This window comes from Schistocerca cancellata, chromosome 10 (assembly GCF_023864275.1).
Source record: "Schistocerca cancellata isolate TAMUIC-IGC-003103 chromosome 10, iqSchCanc2.1, whole genome shotgun sequence".
Taxonomy (NCBI): domain Eukaryota; kingdom Metazoa; phylum Arthropoda; class Insecta; order Orthoptera; family Acrididae; genus Schistocerca; species Schistocerca cancellata.
The window spans coordinates 57,768,481-57,790,962 of NC_064635.1; the positions used below are offsets into that span (position 1 = coordinate 57,768,481).

Sequence of the window (22,482 nt, forward strand, 5' to 3'; positions counted from 1 at the left end):
TTATAATAAACATAACATAATTAATATTTACTTATAAATATGGTTATGTAAGACTGTCATGGGTAGGACAAGGAATGTGTCTGGTGGAACTCTCATGCGGTAGGACCTATTTTTATAAGTTACAATTAATTTTATTATATTTATTTATAGTTAACTCGGTAGTTAACATATTTAAACCTCACTTCTTGTTTAAATAATCTAGTAGGGAAGTTCTGTTACCTATAAATCTGATAATATTACCTTAAAGGCCAGATTATGTCATTACTAAATTAAAAGAGCCACCACTAAAAGAAACTATGCACATTTCTACTCCTTCACTTTTAAAAATGTCTAAATTGCACAAAATTCATGACAATGTGTTTAGTGTCTGAACGAGTTCTTGCTAGTGTCTCAAATCCCAACACTCTGCAGAATACATCCTTCTCATCAACTTTGAACACCTTTCCTGGGTCCTCTACTGATATCTCCTACTGTAATCAGTATCCCCCCCCCCCCCCCCCCCCCGTTTCTTCAAGATCCATCTGTGCAACTGAAGCATACCTATATTTGGCTGCTATCTTTCTTGCAGTTTGAAACTCCTACAAAGTAAGTGTTCTTTGTATATTTTTGACAGCTGGTTCTGACCCAGTAACGTCAAGGTTGCGTGTTTGCAGGTCTTTGAAATATGATTGTTCATCTGTCATTTTAGAATCTATACAGACGAGAGAATGTATCTGGGCATAAGTATCTCAGCTTTTCTAATAGTTATGGACATTCTCTGCCGACAATAGTGAAAGATCATACAAAACTCTTCAAACTTGGCAGTTAAAACAATAACAATGGCTTCGACTTAAATGGCTGTCAGTATAAAAAGAAAAGCTCCCAATATAAAAAGTAAACTTTTTGTCCTCCATTGTCATCTATACAAGTGCTAACTTTGTTTAACTATGTACCATTTCCGCAAATCAATTCTCTTCCCAGTTGCTGGGTCTGCTCGCCACCTCCTTCGACAGGCACCTTCTTTTGCCACGAAACAGCCTTGCCACAGGCCTGACAACATTTATACGAGCCATTCTGGGAAGCACGCGTCTACAACTCATCTTCATCTTCAGTCAGTACAGATTTTAGTTTCAGCCAGAACTTTATTTCTGCTTCATTTTTACTATGTTCAGTTAGAAGTATTTCAGAGGACGCTTTTATGTTTTCCCATCTTTTTCGTTCCTGTTCTCTATTGCATACGAATGTAATTAAAGGCTCTGCACAGGCCTAGTCCGAGACATCACTCAGACAGAAGAGAACTACTAGATTTTTAATGCCATAACTGCCTTGCACGGCCTTCAATTAATGCTTTGGTGGCCGCAAGGCCATCAATCAGACGTGTTATCTGCCACATGTAAAAAATTTTCTCCGAGTACATTATCCAAAGAGACCTTGTACTGTTTGCTGCATGTGTACCAGATTTGCCTTAGTTCCACAATATGACAGTGACTGGTGTTCCACATCGGTTAAGAATTTGGGCCCATATGAATTACAAAAAGTTCCAAAAGCTACATAAAGACGGAAAAAGTTAGGTAAAAGAAACAATAAATTGAGTCCCCTGTATTTACCGAGACATCTTGATCGTATTTGCGGATGGAGGCCATGAACTCCAAGTGCTTCTTCTCCTCCTCCAGTTGTGCAACGGCCTGCTCCGAAGCCTGCAGCTTCTGCTGAGTGTTGGCCAGCTCGTCACGCAGCCAAGCATTCTCCTGGCACAAGCGCCGAACCTGAGTCCGTAGTTTCTGCTTCTCTGCTTCCACAACTTGCAGGTGAGCAGATAATGCTGTCATAACCTGCACAACAAATGTGTGAAGTGTTACTGGCAACTCCAAATTTTCATTGAGTTATAAGCACAATGGAATGAACCGACATACTGTAAAAAGTCCATTAATGAATAATGATACAAGTAGCGTCTGATTTTAAAACTGCACAGAAGCTGAAATTTTGTTTTCAATGTAGACCAATGGATCACACAATTATACTAGGGTAAAGAGGAATCTTGAATACTAATCACGCGTAAGTGTGATTCTTAAATCTGTTCAACTTTTTTTCCTTCCACATTATCCCACAGTTATCTGTATAACACGACATGACCACGGAATTTTGAGAAAAATCAATGGAATGCTTCCTTTTGGTCTAGTATGCTGAAAATTCACAAATCCAAGTACATGAAGCAGCACAATCTCTGAAAATGAGCGTCATATTCTGCGTGATATATTATCGTCTATATGGCAATCATTTGACATGACAGGTATATAGACAAGCTGAGATAAAGAAGTATGTACAATTAAGGCCTTGAAAACTAACAATTAACGGTTTCGAACGATAGTCAGCACTGTCATATTTCGTTTCCATTTTCATTTTGAAGTTTAACAGCCTCCTGACGAATGTTATGAACCATGACTGAATACGGTACCAACAACACATTCCGCCGAAGTGCGAGGACTTAGAACGAAAACAAAATGGTTCTTAAATGAAGTCAGCGATTTCGAAGCTTCAACAATTGAAGATGCTGCGAACGCTTCTGTCTATTTTCGCTCTGCTTTGTCGCTTTTTCGCACTATGACCACAGTCTAATATTAGACTGTGCTATGACGAGCTCCCAGAAACAGAATAGGTGCAACTTACATCTTTTACTTTTATTTCAACAAAAAGTACTGTTATTCCTGCATTCGCAAATCTCACTAAATTCGTATCACGTCAAAATAACTTCGCATGATTACACCTTTTTATTCTTAGAGCACTTCGTCAGTTTTGTGATTCTAGTACGTAGAACCACCAGTGTGTCAGTTATAGGCAAAGGCCAGTTTCTACGTCTACACACTGAAACGTGAGTGCAAAATGCGTGGTAGACGTCACTTACGCAAGATTAGGTTAATTGTAGTTATCGATTCCATTATTACTTCTTGTTGTTATTCGTTTGTCATGTACTGGCTTTTCTGTTAGAGTTTAGTGTGTCAATTTCTCCACATTTAATGCTACTGTTTCGTATTTGTTTGTTGTCATTCATTTAATTTTTCCTGTTTTTCTGATACATTTTAGCTTCTCCTCTCCCAAAACCCCGCTTTCATTCGCTTCTCCCGTTAGATTCAATAATTAATGTAAAATTAACGCTATTTTATAACAGTATGACATCACCAGGCGCTTTAATGTAATGAAATTTAAAGAATTTGTTTTTAATTCTTGTTCTTAATTTTCGTTATCTTCACCTCATTTCGATATAAATCATGACAAAGTAAATAACTGCGTGAATGTGATTGGAATTTTATCGTATGTTACAATCGTTTGTTTACGAGTATGGTCTGATGCTTTCATAGACTGCCTATGGGTAGCGTCTTTGCCTTAGATATGACGTCATTGCTCAAAGCCGACGAATGAAATCGGACACTAGAATTTATCCCTTTGTTTTATTTGCGGTGTTATTTTTAATGATGTACTGCATTTAGTCATTAAGATTAGTGTCTGCATTTCGTCACATTAAGATCAGTTTCCGTTCCCAAATCAACTGCCGGCCTCTGTCCAGAGCTAAGTGTTGCTCGATTCAACAGTCTTTATCACTTCGAAGATGATAATTTCGTGTAACTCAAAAGCCTGTTGAAAGTATCTCAAGACGTAACTTCGGCGACTCACGTGTCCCTAACACATCTGTTATCCAACCAAGCCTACATTTTAACGTGGTATCCCAACTAAGTGTAGTTCCTTGCGGCTCCACACATTGTCGAGAGGTGGAAACTAGGTTAAAACGAAGACTGAAAAATCCTTGGTCCAACCGTTATCGATGCGACCTCTATTTCAGACACGCGTTTTACCACTAGGCCACCAGGTCTGTACAAGAGATATGTAACGGTTATTTAATTTCGCAGGCTTCATACATTTGACTTCCAGTTTCTTCCTGATGGATGTTTGCGTTTTCAGGTTTTTTGAATATTTAGTTTATTGTTGCCGGTCATGAACGTTACAAGGGTTTTCGAATGCTCGGCGATTTTTTATTTTCGAGAAAGATGACTCAAAGAATTTACGATTTTTCGGGTGTTTCGGGCATGACACGTGAAGCAGCAAAGTTTGTTCGGAAAGGGTTAAATTACGGCCAAAAACGACGTCGCGTACTTGACATCTGTCAGGAATTGCTGAATGAAGTCGCCAATGATACAGAGCTTCTAAGGAATTGTGTAACAGCTGACGAAACATAGGTATACTGATATGATGTGGAAAGCAAGGCCCAATCGTCCCAATTGAAACTGCCGGAAGAGGCAAAACCGGTTTTTTCGATTAAAATGGGATAGTGCATCACGAATTCCTGCCTTATGGTTGTACGGTCAATAAGGATTACTACCTGGCAGTTACGTGCCGTTTGTGAAACAATCCGAAGGAATGACCAGAATTACGGCAAAACCACTCGTGGAAATTGCATCACGGTGAAAAAAATGAAATGTCCTGTGGCGAGGGCCTCCCGTCGGGTAGACCGTTCGCCTGGTGCAGGTCTTTCGATTTGACGCCACTTCGGCGACCTGCGCGTCGATGGGGATGAAATGATGATGATTAGGACAACACAACACCCAGTCCCTGAGCAGAGAAAACCTCCGACCCAGCCGGGAATCGAACCCGGGCCCTTAGGATTGACAGTCTGTCACGCTGACCACTCAGCTACCGGGGGCGGACTGCATCACGGTAATTTTGCCGCTCACACCTCACGGTATTGCTTTTTCGTGATTTTTTTTTTGCAAAAACTAAAATCGGTATGTTGCCTCGGCCACCGTATTCGACAGTCGTGGCCCCATCTCACTTCCTTTTATTCCCGTGGCTGCAGACAATCGTAAAAGGACGTCGTTTAGCCACAATTGATGAGATGAAACATCTGAACACCATAACGGAAGTAAGTTCCAGATCTTCCAATATTGGTACAGGCGTATTATATTTGTGAGGTATTACTCTGAAGGGTCTAAAGTAGTAGTTGACAAAGGTTCTTAAAGAATCACCTCGTACGATGCCTAATTTGTATAGCGAACAGTGGTGTTGCTTTTAGAACTTTTCAGTTTTTTTACAACTTTATTTCAGTTTTGATTACATAAAATCAGTCATGCAAATCGTTTATTCCATCTATCAATTATTTTACAGGAATACAAGTGTGTGTTTTATATCCTGCTTGATCTGTCTCTTTACGTGCGAAGAGGACGCGACGCAACAAGAACGCATGCGCAACAGTTAGTGAAAATAACGTACTGCACGCATGCGACACTATCGTGTTCATACGCAGCCTCAATTTTAAGCAGCCTACTACTTGGCGACGGGGTCAGGCATCTCATATTTACATCTCTGTGGTTGGAGACTGGGATGTTTTACGCTAAGAAAGCCGATATGGAGATGATAGGGGAATATGACTGGGTTGGTTTACTGGTCTGCATTCTTCTTCATCTTTGTGTGTTTGCAATGAACATGCAAGGGAGCACGAAGGCTTACTATAGTCTGTAGTCTGATTAAAATTACTTGAATGTTGACGTGTGTGACTTGCTGCTACGGTGTCGCCACATCGGCTACCGATCGCTTCTCTCAGAAACACGGCGGATATGTCACAAATGCTGTTAATGTGTAACGTGGAGCAATGTTGGAAGCCGCCGGTGCTAGATATTAGGAAAATGCAAGATTCTCTGTCTACAGCTTATTTTAACCCATTATGGCCTGATTATTTTTTGACCGACATTTTCAAATTTTTCTGTGGGATTCTAGTTGTTAGAGAATAGGTTTAGTATAAAGAAAAACGAGATCAAATAATGTTATGCGAATTTTATAAATTTTTAAAAATGGGACTTTAGAGTCCATTCAGGTCACAACGGTACAGACAGTAAGCGGTACTCATAAAAACAGTTTCTTCTTTCACTGACACAAAAATACTTTACAATGAGAAGATTCAGAATGAGGCCTTGATTCTACACTCCTGGAAATGGAAAAAAGAACACACTGACACCGGTGTGTCAGACCCACCATACTTGCTCCGGACACTGCGAGAGGCCTGTACAAGCAATGATCACACGCACGGCACAGCGGACACACCAGGAACCGCTGTGTTGGCCGTCGAATGGCGCTAGCTGCGCAGCATTTGTGCACCGCCGCCGTCAGTGTCAGCCAGTTTGCCGTGGCATACGGAGCTCCATCGCAGTCTTTAACACTGGTAGCATGCCGCGACAGCGTGGACGTGAACCGTATGTGCAGTTGACGGACTTTGAGCGAGGGCGTATAGTGGGCATGCGGGAGGCCGGGTGGACGTACCGCCGAATTGCTCAACACGTGGGGCGTGAGGTCTCCACAGTACATCGATGTTGTCGCCAGTGGTCGGCGGAAGGTGCACGTGCCTGTCGACCTGGGACCGAACCGCAGCGACACACGAATGCACGCTAAGACCGTACGATCCTACGCAGTGCCGTAGGGGACCGCACCGCCACTTCCCAGCAAATTAGGGACACTTGCTCCTGGGGTATCGGCGAGGACCATTCGCAACCGTCTCCATGAAGCTGGGCTACGGTCCCGCACACCGTTAGGCCATCTTCCGCTCACGCCCCAACATCGTGCAGCCCGCCTCCAGTGGTGTCGCGACAGGCGTGAATGGAGGGACGAATCGAGACGTGTCGTCTTCAGCGATGAGAGTCGCTTCTGCCTTGGTGCCAATGATGGTCGTATGCGTGTTTGGCGCCGTGCAGGTGAGCGCCACAATCAGGACTGCATACGACCGAGGCACACAGGGCCAACACCCGGCATCATGGTGTGGGACAATCAGGACTGCATACGACCGAGGCACACAGGGCCAACACCCGGCATCATGGTGTGGGGAGCGATCTCCTACACTGGCCGTACACCACTGGTGATCGTCGAGGGGCACTGAATAGTGCACGGTACATCCAAACCGTCATCGAACCCATCGTTCTACCATTCCTAGACCGGCAAGGGAACTTGCTGTTCCAACAGGACAATGCACGTCCGCATGTATCCCGTGCCGCCCAACGTGCTCTAGAAGGTGTAAGTCAACTACCCTGGCCAGCAAGATCTCCGGATCTGTCCCCCATTGAGCATGTTTGGGACTGGATGAAGCGTCGTCTCACGCGGTCTGCACGTCCAGCAAGAACGCTGGTCCAGCTGAGGCGCCAGGTGGAAATGGCATGGCAAGCCGTTCCACAGGACTACATCCAGCATCTCTACGATCGTCTCCATGGGAGAATAGCAGCCTGCATTGCTGCGAAAGGTGGATATACACTGTACTAGTGCCGACATTGTGCATGCTCTGTTGCCTGTGTATGTGCCTGTGGTTCTGTCAGTGTGATCATGTGATTTATCTGACCCCAGGAATGTGTCAATAAAGTTTCCCCTTCCTGGGACAATGAATTCACGGTGTTCTTATTTCAATTTCCAGGAGTGTATATTATGAATAGCACAGTTTTCACATCTACCAAGGCTTGCAACAAAATTTGTTCAATGAGCTCCAAGATTGTGTGTTCGAATTACATTTGAAGGTGAAAAACCTTTCTTCCTTCTTTTCAGTAAAGAGCTGGTAGACGTTTCTTGCTTTGGTCTTCATTTTCTCTTCAAAACTGTTTTGCCTTTTGTCAGAAGTCCCTGAGTTACCATACTCTTTGAACTGAAGGAAAGATATTCGCCCAGTGAAATCTGAATGTATAACATGAATTCAGAAGTGTGATATCGATGGCAGCGAAAAACAGGCGGTGCCACCATTTTTCAGCTTTCGAATCTCTGTCATAAATGGATCGGAGCATATCTCCATCAACTCCACTCATCTGTGGAGTGTAATCTCTAACCACTAGTGGGGCCATCACTCCAATTTTTGTACCATCTTTTTGTTTCCGTTTTATGTTAACTGTTTCAGTTCCATGAAAATTAGATAAAAAATACACACTCCTATAGACTTACCATTTGAAAAATTTAATTCCTTCTTCCGCAATTTGACTATCAAATTCGCCTCTTAACAGCTCCCGATCACACTTTAGTTTTGGTAGGCCGAGTCTATTGGGGCGCACAGTCCCACACTCACATACACCATGAGCTTTTAGATATTCATAAAGATCCACAGAAGAAAAATAATAGTCCATTACAATTACAATTACATAATTATTGTAGTGAGGCGGGATGTCAGTTTCTGCACTACACTTCCACGAACTACAAACATTCCTTTGCCGTTCGAACATTATGAATTACCTCGAAGAAAACGATTTATTGACACAGCACGGATTCTGGAAACATCGTTCTTGCGAAACAACTACTTCTTTATACTGATGAAGTAATAAGTGCTATCGACAGGAGATGTCAAATTGATTCCATATTTTTAGATTTCCAGAACGCTTACGACACCGTCCCTCACAAGCGTCTTCTAACCAAACTGTGCCTGTGGACTACCGCCTCAGCTGTGCGACTGGATTCGTTATTTCCTGTAAGAAAGGTAAGAAATGTCACAGTTCGTAGCAATAGACGGAAAGTCATCGGGTAAAACAGAAGTAATATCTGGCGTTCCCCAAGGAAGTGTTATAGACCCTCAATTGTTCCTGATCTATATTAACGACATAGGAGAATGTGAGTAGCCGTCTTAGATTGTTTGCAGATGTTATTTCCAGTTTTGTTAAGTCATCAGATGATCAAAACGACTTGCAAAATGATTTAGATATCTGTATGGTGCGAAAAGTGGCAATTGACCCTGAATAAAGAAAAGTGTGAAGTTATTCACGTGAGTACTAAAAGAAATCCGCTAAATTTGGATTACGCGATAAGTCACACAAATTTGACGGCTGTAAATTCAACTAAATAATTAGGGATTACAATTTCAAACAACAAACTGGAAAAATCACATAGATAATGTTGTGGGTAGAGCAAATCAAAGACTGCGCTTCATTGGCAGAACACTTAGAAGGTGCAACAAGTCTACCAAAGAGACTGCTTACACTACTCATGTCCGCCCTATTCTGGAGTACTGCTGTGCGGTGTGGGATCCGCATCAGATGGGACTGACGGATGACATCGAAAAAGGTACAAAAAAGGGCAGCTCGTTTTGTACTATCGCGAAATAGGGGAGACATTGCCACATACATGATACGTGGAGTGACAATCATTGAAACAAAGGCGTTTTCCGTTGCGACGGAATCTTCTCATGAAATTTAAATCACCAGTTTTCTCCTCCGATTGGAGAAACATTCTGTTGGCACCCACCTACATAGGGAGAAATGATGATCACGATAAAGTAAGAGAAATCAGGGCTCGCACAGAAAAATTTAAATGCTCGTTTTTCCCGCGCGTCGCTCGAGAGTGAAACGGCAGACAGACAGCTTGAAGGTTGTTCGTTGAACCCTCAGCCAGGCACTTAATTGTGAATAGAGTAATCACGTAGATGTAGACGTAGATGTTGTATCCTGGTAAACATCAAATTCGTAGATGTAGCCTGATATATCTGCACGACAGGAAAGTTTGTACCCACGTTTCACTGGCTTCATCGGATTGTATTGTTTCAGGGACGATCGTCCTTTGTAATTAGCGGACGTATTTTATAGTTTGTATTGTTCTTAAGTATAGAAAGATTATCATTCAGGTGAATCACGGACAGAATTTGTATCTCTCTCATCATTGCGTGACAAGTGGAACGTTCTGATCACTATCACAACACCAATAATGACGTTCTTGTGGCAAACGATGATATCTGCAGAAGAATTCAAGACCAAGAAAACCGTAAAGCTCTACTTCAGTTATAGGCTGAATGTTTCCCCGTTTGCACAATATATAGATTACCTTGAAAAATAATATTTTCAATCACTTTTCTCGTCTAAATAATCAAAAAGATATCTGTCGCAGAATCCTAATGGGAAAAGTATTGCTCGATCACTCCCTTTTGGAGCGTAAATTTTGGGCAATCTGTTACACACTTTTGTCTCCTAAATTTCCGAAAAACATTTGGATTGCGATTCACAATTTCGTAATTTCTTTCATTTTCAGCGGAGGTAGTGTCTGTATAGTCTTCGCGACTAGCAGCTTGCTTTTTGTTATTTCCCTCTTGTTGTGTTTGTACATTGTTACTTTCTTGTTTGAAAATCATCACTGTCTTCTATATGTAATTTCTTCAGCTCCTTAAGAAGAGGAAATATTCTCTTGACTGGTGGATGGTGTGGCACAATGTTTTGTTCTTTGTACTTTTACATTGCTGAGTTCGAATTTTTCAAAAAATTCGTTCTGTATCAGAATCATTACTTTCCTCATCAGGCATATCGATGTCAGATGGAAAATCCTCCAGGAGGAACTCCAGTATCTCTTCATCTTTCAACCGTCATAGGCCTGACGGAACTTAGAAGTACCAAATTATCTTTACAAATTTATTCTAAGAATTTATTATATATTACGCTTCTTGCCAATTATTAGCATAAACTGACTTACTGAGTAACAGGAAAAAAATATGAAAATCGGATTCTCGCAGGAAATTCACGGAATAAAAACTGAACGGTCGCCCTGCAACGGCAACTGCATACAACCAAATACCGCAAGGACTGCGCGCGATGAAATTCAAATTGCTTTGGCGTCATTGATAACACATCCATGAAAGAACTGCGATGCATTAACAACATACCAAAGCAAAACTAAGTGGCGCGCTACATTTCCGCGGCAATTCAAATGATGATGAATGTTTTGCACTCATTTTTACAACGTGGTACTCTGAAGTCCCGTCAGATCATAAAGCGTTAAGTGACTAATGACTTAACTGCAGCAGACGACGCGGACTGTAGCCCCGAATTTATACTCTTGTCTTAACCGTAACACAGTCTCGTAATGAACTATTCTTACACTGGCTACACGAACTACCGCTTTGCCGAACAATGAGCAGTGCTGTTTCGCACTTGGTTGCAGATTATAGAAGATACTGGCGGATTCCAAATGAAAGTATGGTAGGAAGAAAAATAAAGGTCAATAACGAAGTCAGTGTGATAATGAAAATGAGGAAGCAAAGTATTAGAAAATAAAAATTGCATTTAAATCAATTAGTTGTATAAATAATAATCTTTTGATTAGATTTCACGAGTTTCGAACCTACGACCCATCACATGTCAACTTCATAGTCTAACCACTATGGTACGACTACCATGCTAAACTTGTTACGTTTATGACTGCTATTCGAGCAGCAACTATGAGCTGCAGCCTTCAAAAGTTTGGCTTCACAGAATGTCGTGCGAAACTACCAATGTAAGCAGATCTCTGATTATATTAAGTGTGTATGTGACGATGAATCGCGTCTTGTGCGCAAGGATCTAGTAGTGTTGGGTTAGGGCCGTGTACTAAGCGCGTGCATGTGTTACGGTTATCATGTGTGATGAAATAAGTGTAAGATCCAGGATTCGGGATCCGAACATAACGAGGAACAAAGCCGGACAAGGTGAACTGACCAATTATTGTGGAAATTTGGCAACGGCGAACGGTTCGGGCGTGATGCTGAGCGGTCTAATTTAAGGAAACCAGATCCAGCCTACTATTGTACTTGGAGTCACGAACGATGGTGGCCGAGTTTGCATTTACGTCAGGCATTCTCCGACGCCAATGAGTGTTCATTAGTGTTCACAGAGCTCTGCTATGAATGTCTTCGCCAGTGCGAGCATTAAAGGTGATCGTAGCGAGTTAAGTGAATTTTTATTCCATTCGTTGCGAACAGTCACGGCTGATGGTGGTGGTAAGCGAAAATTTTTGCACAAGCAAGTGAGAGATGTGATTTGTAACATACCAGCTTTTTCTCTTTCAAATTCTGAAGGTGGCGGGGGTAAAATAGAGGGAGCGAAAGGCTATTTACAATATGTACAGAAACCAGATGGCAGTTGTAAGAGTCGAGGGAAGCAGTGGTTGGGAAGGGAGTGAGACAGGGTTGTAGACTGTCCCAGATGTTATTCAATCTGTATATTGAGCAAGCAGTGAAGGAAACAAAAGAAAAATTCGGAGTAGGTATTAAAATCCATGGAGAAGGAATAAAATCTTTGAGGTTCGCCGATGACATTATAATTCCGTCAGAGACAGCAAAGGACTTAGAAGAGCAGTTGAACGGAATGGACAGTGTCTTGAAAGGAGGATATAAGATGATCATCAACAAAAGCAAAACGAGGATAATGGAATGTAGTCGAATTAAGTCGGGTGATGCTGAGGAAATTAGATTAGGAAATGAGACACTTAAAGTAATAAAGGAGATTTGCTATTTGGGGAGCAAAATAACTGATGATGGTCGAAGTAGTGAGAATATAAAATGTAGACTGGCAATGGCAAGGAAAGCGTTTCTGAAGAAGAGAAATTTGTTAACATCGGGTATAGAATTAAGTGTCAGGACGTCGTTTCTGAAAGTATTTGTATGGAGTGTAGCCATGTAAGGAAGTGAAACGTGGACGATAAATAGTTTGGACAAGAAGAGAATAGAAGCTTCCGAAATGTGGTGCTACAGAACAATGCTTTAGATTAGATGGGTAGATCACATAACTAATGAGGTATTCAATAGGATTGGGAAGAGGAGTAGTTTGTGGCACAACTTGACTAGAAGAAGGAATCGGTTGGTAGGACATGTTCTGAGGCATCAAGGGATCACCAATTTAGTATTGGAGGGCAGAGTGGAGGGTAAAAATCGTAGAGGGAGACCAAGAGATGAATACACTTAGCAGATTCAGAAGCATGTAGGTTGCAGTAGTTACTGGGAGATGAAGAAGCTTGCACAGGATAGAGTAGCATGAAGGGGTGCATGAAACCAGTCTCAGGACTGAAGACCACAACAACAACAACTTTTTTCAAGCGCAGAGCATGTGTTTGTGCTTACCGCAACCGTCGCTTGGAACAGGCAACAATGCACTGGAAGATGATGGGGGAGAAAGGAAAGAGAACTGAAACATTTGTGAGAGCTGCATCGAGACTTCTTGAGGAATCAGCGGCGACGAATGAAAATTGGTGTCGAGCAGAGATTTGAACCCGGGATCTCCTGCTTACTGTGGATAGGACTATATCGATCTTTGCTTACTACAATGTGTACTACTTTCCTTAAGCCGTTTGCCGTTAGGTGGCGACAGCAGTAAGTAGCGGTCGAAACAGATCGCAGACGTCAGGCAGTTAGCTTGGACCTCGGTCAACAAACTCACATTCAAACATTAGTTGATTTTTGTCTGCATCATGAAGTTGTTCTTGATTAAAAATGTCAGTTTAAGAGCCTAATTCTCGTCATTTACGGGGGTGTTACCGTTTTGTTTCAATATGAAGAAAACAGCGGCTGAGTCTCATCGAATGCTCTGAAGTACGTATGGTATGGACGCTATTAGTGGAAAAACGTGTTGTGAGTGGTTTCAACGCTTCAAGAACGGTGATTGTAAGGTCGTAGACCGACATATTGGTGAAAGAGAGAATTTTTTTCGAAGATGCAGAATTGGAGACACTGCTGAGTGAAGACTCGCGTCAAACTCAAGAAGAATTGGCACGATTAGTGGGAGTGACACAGCAAGCCATTATAAAAGTCTCAAGGCTATGGACATGACTGAGAAAGAAGGAACTTTGGTTCCGTGTGAGCTGAAACTAACAGACGTTGAACGGCGTATGTGCGTTTGCGAACAGTTGCTTCAGAGGCAAACATCGCGTTGTGACCGGGTACGAAAATGGGTTCATTACGACAACACTATTAAAAAAAAAAAGATATCCCGGCCACGCCCACGGCCAAACCGAATATTCACGGCTCCAAGATCACGCTCTGCATTTGGTGGGAGCAGCTCGGCGTCGTGTGCTCTGAGGTGTTAAAACCTAGTGAAACAATCACAGGTGCTCGTTATCGAACGCAATTAATGCGTCTGAGCAGAGCATTAAAAGACAAACGGCCGCAATACAGCGAGAGGCACGTCAAAGTGAGTTTGCAGCACGACAACGCTCGACCCCACGTTGCAAAGAGAGATCAAAACGCACTTGAAAACGTTAAAATGGGAAGTCCTACCCCACCAGCCGTATTCTCCAGACACTGCTCCCTCTGACTATCAACTGTTTAGATCAATGGCGCATGGCCTGACTGACAACACTTCCAATCTCATGAAGTAACAAATTGGATGGATTCGTAGAGCGCTTCAAAAGAGGAACAATTTTTTCGAAGCGGGATTCGTACACTGCCCGAAAGATCGGAGACAGTAGTGGCCAGCGATGGAAAATACTTTGAATGATACATGTGTAACCAATTAGTTTCATTAAGGCCTCAAATTTTGGGGAAAAAACGGCGGAAGCAAAGTGGTACACCTTATATTCTCCAAATAAATTACCAGAACTGAAGGCCACCCCAGCCTGTAACTTTTAAGATTTGGGTATACACAGAAATGTCGAACTACAAACCATAAAAGTACAATATTCTACTGCTGTAATTGAACTCTTTGTGATGATATGGATAGATGTCTGCCTATTACACATTACGACCCTCTTCGACTGTCTGCGGTCTTTTGTCAGTCAACAGAGGGTCGGCCTGTACGCTTTTTGTCCTTTACTTTTCCACTTCACTACCACATGGGAAACTGTGGACCTAGGGATGTTCAGGAGTGCGGAAATGTCGCGTACAGACGTACGACACAATTGACAGCCACGCACCTGACCACGTTAGGAATCCGTGAGTTCCGCGGAGCACCCCATTCTGCCCCCGCACGATCTGTAATGACTAGGGAGGTCGCTGATATGGAGTACCTGGCATTAGGTGGCAGGACAATGCACCTCATATGAAAAATATACGTTTTTGGGGGAGTCCGGATACTTTTGATCACACGGTGTAGGTACATGCAGACAACGATGGTAACAACTAATCCTAGTCCGAAGGTACGAACAAGCAAGGTTTTCAAGTTTTTCGTAGTGTACAAGATTAGTTTAATATGTTCACTCACATGATTTCTGCTGTACACTGTCAACCATGCGAGGGTGGAACTGTTCTGGTCGCCGGACACAAACTCTGCCTTGCGTGACGTTTGACGGCCTGTATATACGACGTTTGGGACTGTTTGCTTACAGATGGGACGTGACTGCGTCGCATTTTACCTCCAATTCGCAATCAGTGAGCGTGAAATCAGCTGTTTCTCAAGGCATACGACCTCTTAATGGGACGACGATAACAGCTTGCACTGTACATTTGTAAGTTACAAGGCTTACAGCTGATGTTCATACTTAAATTTATTTCTGTCAATCTCATGGTTTGGTCATTACACCATGTTATTTTTTGTTCCCGCCAAGTCACACCTACAGTTGGCCCAAGTGCCATAGCTTCTCACATTCTTGTTATAAGAATGTCTAGAAGCTTAGTTCTCTCTGTAATCACCTATAAATTTCAGCAAGCTATCAAGTGAACAGACATTACACACAAATCGCTTGAAAGCACAATCGCAAATACCGTACACAACGAAACACATGTGGGTACCAGTTGCCTGTCATCTGCTAAACAGCGCAAGAGATACCACAAAAGCATGTAAGAAATAGGCTACGGCGCATGTTTTCCATTTCAAACAAATAGCAAATGCACTAGAGTGCACGCACGGAGAATGCAGAGCGCATGCGTTAAGTTGAACAGGAAAAATGGTATCCCGTGGACGGATCGTGAAATCCGTTCCCAGCCTTTGCGTAACCAGTAATTGTTCAAATCATTGTTATGATCAGTCTACAAAAACTACTGCAAAATTTTAATTCGTGACATATCACCACAGATGTGATTTACAAAGAGACTTAATCGATGTTAAAAATTACGTAAAACGAAATGATCTACATGACTGAAATAAAAAAAAAGACAGGTACGGAACATGTGGCCTGAGCGGTCAGAGAGATCATCAATTTTAGGCAGCTGTACGAAAAAAAAAAATCCTGTGAAGGATGAAGCGGTGATCGAGAAAATAGCCCGTTCAATTGGTAGAGCATTTGCCCGCGGAAGGAAAAGGTTCTCGGTTCGAGTCGAGGGCCGACACGATGTTTTTACTCTCCAATTTTCTTTCATCAGCAAGCGGTATTTTTTCTAGTTATATCTCTGTTGGTTTGCAGTACTATTTAGTTGTTTCCATTTGCAAAAGTGCTTGCTTAAATCAGTGACTGGTGAATCAGCAGTCTCCGAGATTACTACTTCTGTACACACAAGACCTTCAGATCTCAACAATGGGTAAGTTGTAAGGAGTATTGTAAAATGCGATTCGTACGCTAGGGGAGGGGGGGGGGGGCGAGAAATTTCAAACAAAACCCTGGCGGAACAGGTAATCTGCAAGTTTCCAACTATGCTTACATGCAGGGTGTTACAAAAAGGTACGGCCAAACTTTCAGGAAACATTCCTCTCACACACACACACACACACACACACACACACACACACACACAGAAAACATGTTATTGGACATGTGTCCGGAAACGCTTAATTTCCATGTTAGAGCTCATTTTAGTTTCGTCAGTATGTACTGTACTTCCTCGATTCACCGCCAGTTGGCCCAATTGAAGGAAGGTAATGTTGACTTCGGTGCTTGTGTTGACATGCGACTCATTACTCTACAGTACTAGCATCAAGCACATCAGTACGTAGCATCAACAGGTTAATGTTCATCACGAACGTGGTTTTGCAGTCAGTGCAATGTTTACAAATGCGGAGTTGGCAGATGCCCATTTGATGTATGGATTAGCACGGGGCAATAGCCGTGGCGCGGTACGTTTGTATCGAGACAGATTTCCAGAACGAAGGTGTCCCGACAGGAAGACGTTCGAAGCAATTGATCGGCGTCTTAGGGAGCACGGAACATTCCAGCCGATGACTCGCGACTGGGGAAGACCTAGAACGACGAGGACACCTGCAATGGACGAGGCAATTCTTCGTGCAGTTGGCGATAACCCTAATGTCAGCGTCAGAGAAGTTGCTGCTGTACAAGGTAACGTTGACGACGTCCCTGTATGGAGAGTGCTACGGGAGAACCACTTGTCTCCGTACCATGTACAGCGTATGCAGGCACTATCAGCAGCTGATTGGCCTCCACGGGTACACTTCATCCAACAATGTGTCAATCCTCATTTCAGTGTAAATGTTCTCTTTACGGATGAGGCTTCATTCCAACGTGATCAAATTGTAAATTTTCACAATCAGAGTGTGTGGGCTGACGAGAAACCGCACGCAATTGTGCAATCACGTCATCAACACAGATTTTCTGTGAACGTATGGGCAGGCATTGTTGGTGATGTCTTGATTGGGCCCCATGTTCTTCCACCTACGCTCAATGGAGCACGTTATTATTTCATACGGGATACTCTACCTGTGCTGCTAGAACATATGCCTTTACAAGTACGACACAACATGTGGTTCTTTCACGATGGAGCTCCTGCACATTTCAGTCGAAGTGTTCGTACGCTTCTCAACAACAGATTCTGTGTCCGATGGATTGGTAGAGGCGGACCAATTCCATGGCCTCCACGCTCTTATGACCTCAACCCTCTTGACTTTCATTTATGGGGGCATTTGAAAGCTCTTGTCTACGCAACCCCGGTACCAAATGTAGAGACTCTTCGTGCTCGTATTGTGGACGGCTGTGATACAATACGCCATTCTCCAGGGCTGCATCAGCGCATCAGGGATTCCATGCGACGGAGGGTGGATGCATGTATCCTCGCTAATGGAGGACATTTTGAACATTTCCTGTAACAAAGTGTTTGAAGTCACGCTGGTACGTTCTGTTGCTGTGTGTTTCCATTCTATGATTAATGTGATTTGAAGAGAAGTAATAAAATGAGCTCTAACATGGAAAGTAAGCGTTTCCGGACACATGTCCACATAAGATTTTCTTTCTTGGTGTGTGAGGAATGTTTCCTGAAAGTTTGGCCGTACCTTTTTGTAACACCCTGTATACGATTATAAGAATTCGAAAAAAGTAGTTCTGCTCTTGGTACTCATATTAAATGAGGGTAAAAACCTCAAACAAGTTCAGCAGGGTTCCAATAAGAGAGAAACATTGCTTTTCATGATCGTCGAAGGCCTTAGCATGCGATGGGGTTCATATGGAACTCTTCCGCCAGGAACAGGAAAACATATCCAGCGACCGTATCATCTCTCTTGATGAGAGTAATAAGTCTGAAGGGGGTGGGGGACGGAATAAGAGGCAAAAGAGAGATACTTGTTGTATCAAATAAATTTTTTTTATCTTTTACAGTTTCTCCTTTCAGTTGCAAGAGGGGAATATTTATCTTTTCTAATGTGCATGTTTAAAAAAGTTTAAGCTTAGCAGTATTTTCGATGTATGAAGCTATTTTGTTTCCTGTTTACAATTCCTTTCGTTGAAAACGACTGTAATCTAATGACTGGCAACAGTTGGACATTTACACATGTAAATTAGTTCACATTTCCAGTGACGATGTCAAACGAAAATAAATAAATCAAAGAAACGAGTACATTGTAAGGGGATTGAGGTAAGTTTCGATAACAAAATGGATCAAGTAAATATAGTTACTTGAATGTAAAATTTCCGAAGCTTGCAATGGGGCAAAGCATCTTCTCATATTGATCTACGTTTGTTTCGACAGGATTCAGTAATACAGAACTATGGTCATTTGTAGGTTTACGATAGTAATAAAATCTTTCATCTAAATAAAACTGCAGAATCCAAAACACCAAACATTTAGTCCAAAAATAAAAGACATAGTGATAAGCACGCCCAGGCGTTACTGCCTGCAATAGACCTGGCGTTCGCCGTGCCTAGCTAACGTGACGTCACCAACAAGTGCCGAGCCCTTCCTTTGAGTCGGTGTTGGTTGTACGAGCCGTGGATCCTCAACCGAGATGCCTAGTGTTGGCATATATAACTGACCACGTCGTGTTGTGCCAACTCCACTGTAGCTTGAATGGATTTTTAAGTTTGTTTTATATGCCCGACTTCTAATTTCACCACACAAGTCTCCAGGGTTGAGCAGTTATTGCCCTATGACGACACGCAATACAGTTTGTTAAAGCGGAGTTCGCCGTTATTAATTATGTTTTTAGATTTAATTTTATTACTCGTACAGAGACTCAACGTTCCTCTGTTTAACAGCGCGTCGTCAAAATAATTATGAAATGCTAATGTCTTTGCAATGCATAATGTCGACTACTGAGAAGGGAACCTCCCCATCGCACGCCCCCCCCCCCCCCCTCCCCTCGCCCCAGATTTAGTTTTAAGTTGGCACAGTGGATAGGCCTTGAAAAACTGAACACAGATCAGTCGAGAAAACAGGAAGTAGTTGTGTGGAACTATGAAAAAATAAGCAAAATATACAAACTGGGTAGTCCATGTGCAAGATAGGCAACAACAAGGATAGTGTGAACTCACGAGCGCCGTGGTCGCGTGGTTAGCGTGAGCAGCTGCGGAACGAAAGGTCCTTGGTTCAGGTCTTCCCTCGAGTGAATAGTTTAATTTTTTATTTTCAGACAATCATCACCACACGTACTGTTTATCAACAAATGTAGGATATAATCATACAAATGTTCGACAATCGTTCGATGCCTTAAGGAACTTTCCGATTCCTTACAGTTCGGAAAATATTCATTGACCTTGTTATTGAAGTCGTGAGCTGTATTTGCTGGATTCATATTGCCCACGGAATACATCTCACGTATTTAATGCACGCTCGTCCAAAGTAGCGAACAGTCAACTGCCAGCCAGTGAGGCTCGTTTGCAGGAATACTCTCTCTTCACTGACGTCGTGTGTTACGATGTTTGTTTAGGTGTAGCGTCCCCATACTACGGCGCAGTTACCTCGCATCGGACGGACGGACAGATAATAATTGTCTGAAAATAAAAAATTAAATTCCTCACGTGAGGGAAGACTTAAACCAAGGACCTCTTTTCCGCAGCTGTGTAATTTTTTCCTCCTATCTACGTAATTCTGTAGCTCTCAATTCGTTCGAGCAATCAATCATTCGTGATAGGAAACACAGTCATAGCTCAGTCACTAAAAATGATTCAGAAATTTTACTTGTTAGAATGAAATCAGGCGATGATTCTTCTTCTCTGCAGGCTCGTGCTTTGCGGCAGTCTGCTATTCTGTACAAATAAAATGCCTCGTAATTTTGGGAGCGTTGTATAATCAGTCGGGAAACCTCAGATCAAGCGGATGTTTGGCTTTGATGAAGTTTAACCTTCCGAAGAAGTAATGGAGCTCTTGGATTATTAAATGCAGGTTCGTATCCAGTCTTTCGGAAGTCCCTTCTGATTAACAACTACGCAATATATCGATAAATATCATTAATTCTCAAATTTAAAATACACACCATCTACTTGAAGGAGCCATCTATATATATTTCCATTTAATCGTAGAGTTCATATCAGTTATCTTCTGTAATAAATCTCAATAATCAGATTACAGTTCTTCCAAACCAAGCACAGGCTAATCGGCACGAAGACAATCTCGGAAGCTCCCTTTCCTTTTTTTCTAACAACCACCAGAGAGAGTACTACAAAGAATACTTACGCGCTCATGGCATAGCTATTGTATGAGCTACTTTTCGCATGGATTCTGCGAGTATGAAGATAGAAAATTCATAAACGTCATTCAAGGGTAGAATTGTATCAGAATAATTCATCGAATATAAAGAGATATTACAGCTGCTCACGCTAACCACGGGACCACGGCGCTCCTGAGCTCACATTCTCCTTGATGTTGCCCATCTTTAACATGGACTACTCAGTTTGTATATTTTGCTTATTTTTTTTTCATAGTTCCACACAACTTCTTCCTGTTTTCTCGATTGATCTGTGTTCAGTTTTTCGAGGCCTATCCACTGCGCAAACTTATAACTAAATCTGGGGGTGGGAGGCGGGGCTGCGATGGGAAGGTTCCCTTGTGAGTTAAAGTTCGTACCTATTTTGCTATTTTAGAGAAGAGAAACCTTAAGCGGTTCTGCTTCTATAGTCTCAGTATCAAATGTTCACTAATTCAATTTACTTCCCATCTCAGTTGACTATTTAACACAAATTATATATCAATGTCATTTCAGAGATATTACGTCGGTTCCACACTGACGGAATAACACGTAATTGTCATTTAACATCCCTTTTATTAATAATCCTTTTTCTTATGACGTAAATGTTAATGAATGATAACTATCAAGAAGGAAAGAGAGATTGATCTTAATCATAAGATAATAACTTTTAATGGGCCCGCAATCGTTAATTAAATAAAAAGTCACGTTCAAGGATGATATGCGAACAACTTTCGTTACGTCCGTTTTCACGTATCTGTCAAAACTAATCCTGTCGCCCACAATTCAAATTAACACTGCCGTTAACCCCTTTTGTCGGAGCATCGAATCGTAACTATTATGTGAAAGTTTATTCTAGTCCCCGAATTAATTCCTTTCAGATACGCGCACGACCGAACAGCAGAACGGAACACAAACGACTTGTTTTTCCAACCGAACAACGCAATGGCCTGACATTACGACAACGTCCACCCAATGAACATCTCTTTGACTTTATCTTCTCTACTCCGCTTAATTAAATTATTCCTAATTACAATTTATTCAGCTATTTAACGAAAACATCTTACAAAAAATAAATTTATCCCAACGTAAAAGATCCGTTATACATGGCTCCTCCTCCCTGTCTGTTTCACAGAAGGTGCAGAAGGTGGTTATTCAAGCTTTTGGCAGGTGGTCACAATGAGTGCCGACCAAGTCTGGGAAGGCCAAGTAAGAGACTGGGTACTGCAACAGGCCAAGGCCTAATACTTGTGAGTGCAAAAGAAAAACGGAAACACTCAGCCGTTGCTACAGCAGCCCCATTATGAGCTCGGACATACGAACTGACGTCATCCTCTGCCGTATTAGACTCCTCATCTTGTTATTTTGATAGAGGTACAGAACACACCGCGATGCACCGATCGCTGCCGCATTCTTGCCAGCGCGCCCCCCCCCCCCCCCCCGGCCCCGCTGCCCTCTGCATAAGACAGGCCGTTTATCAAGGCCCAACACGCACTATGAATAGAGCTGCGCACCCGTGGGCACGCTGCCGAGTGCATCGGCCGTACCCCGGACCGTACACGACGTCACACAGCAGACTAGCGAGAGTGGAGCTGGCGCGCCGGCAGCAATTGTTTCTGACCAGCATTTTAATCTGTGCCAGCAGGGAGATCCGAAACGACCGCTACTTCCCGACTATAAACCCACGCAAGAGACTGAGCGCTCCGAGCGGGTCAGTAAGTTCAAAATTACAACCGGAACTGGTACCCTAGATGACTTAGGAGTGTGAGCACAGGCCAACAAAAGCTAGCGGCGGGGTCGGAGGCGGAGAGGTTGGGGGAAGACTCCTTATGTTTGAAGTTTACTTCTTACTCCCACGTTGTTCAAATGGCTGTAGAATGTAGAGAAACAGCTCTAATTTTTGGTACGCTAGCTAATGGAAAACTAGATTAGGAAATTAGGCATTGACATGCAGTAGACGGTTTTTGCTATTAGAGCAGCATAGGTAGACCGGATATCG

At 42.6% G+C, this 22,482-nt stretch overlaps 1 protein-coding gene across 6 annotated transcripts in view; it reads right to left on the reverse strand.

The window, feature by feature from the left end:
- LOC126106560 (kinesin light chain) overlaps window positions 1-22,482 on the reverse strand; it is a 421,865-nt gene that overhangs the window by 93,109 nt on the left and 306,274 nt on the right. For all 6 annotated transcript variants that reach the window (XM_049912904.1, XM_049912899.1, XM_049912901.1 and 3 more), the window contains one exon: window positions 1,587-1,811. In XM_049912904.1, the coding sequence (XP_049768861.1) occupies window positions 1,587-1,811 (225 nt within the window). The remainder of the gene's footprint in view (window positions 1-1,586; window positions 1,812-22,482) is intronic.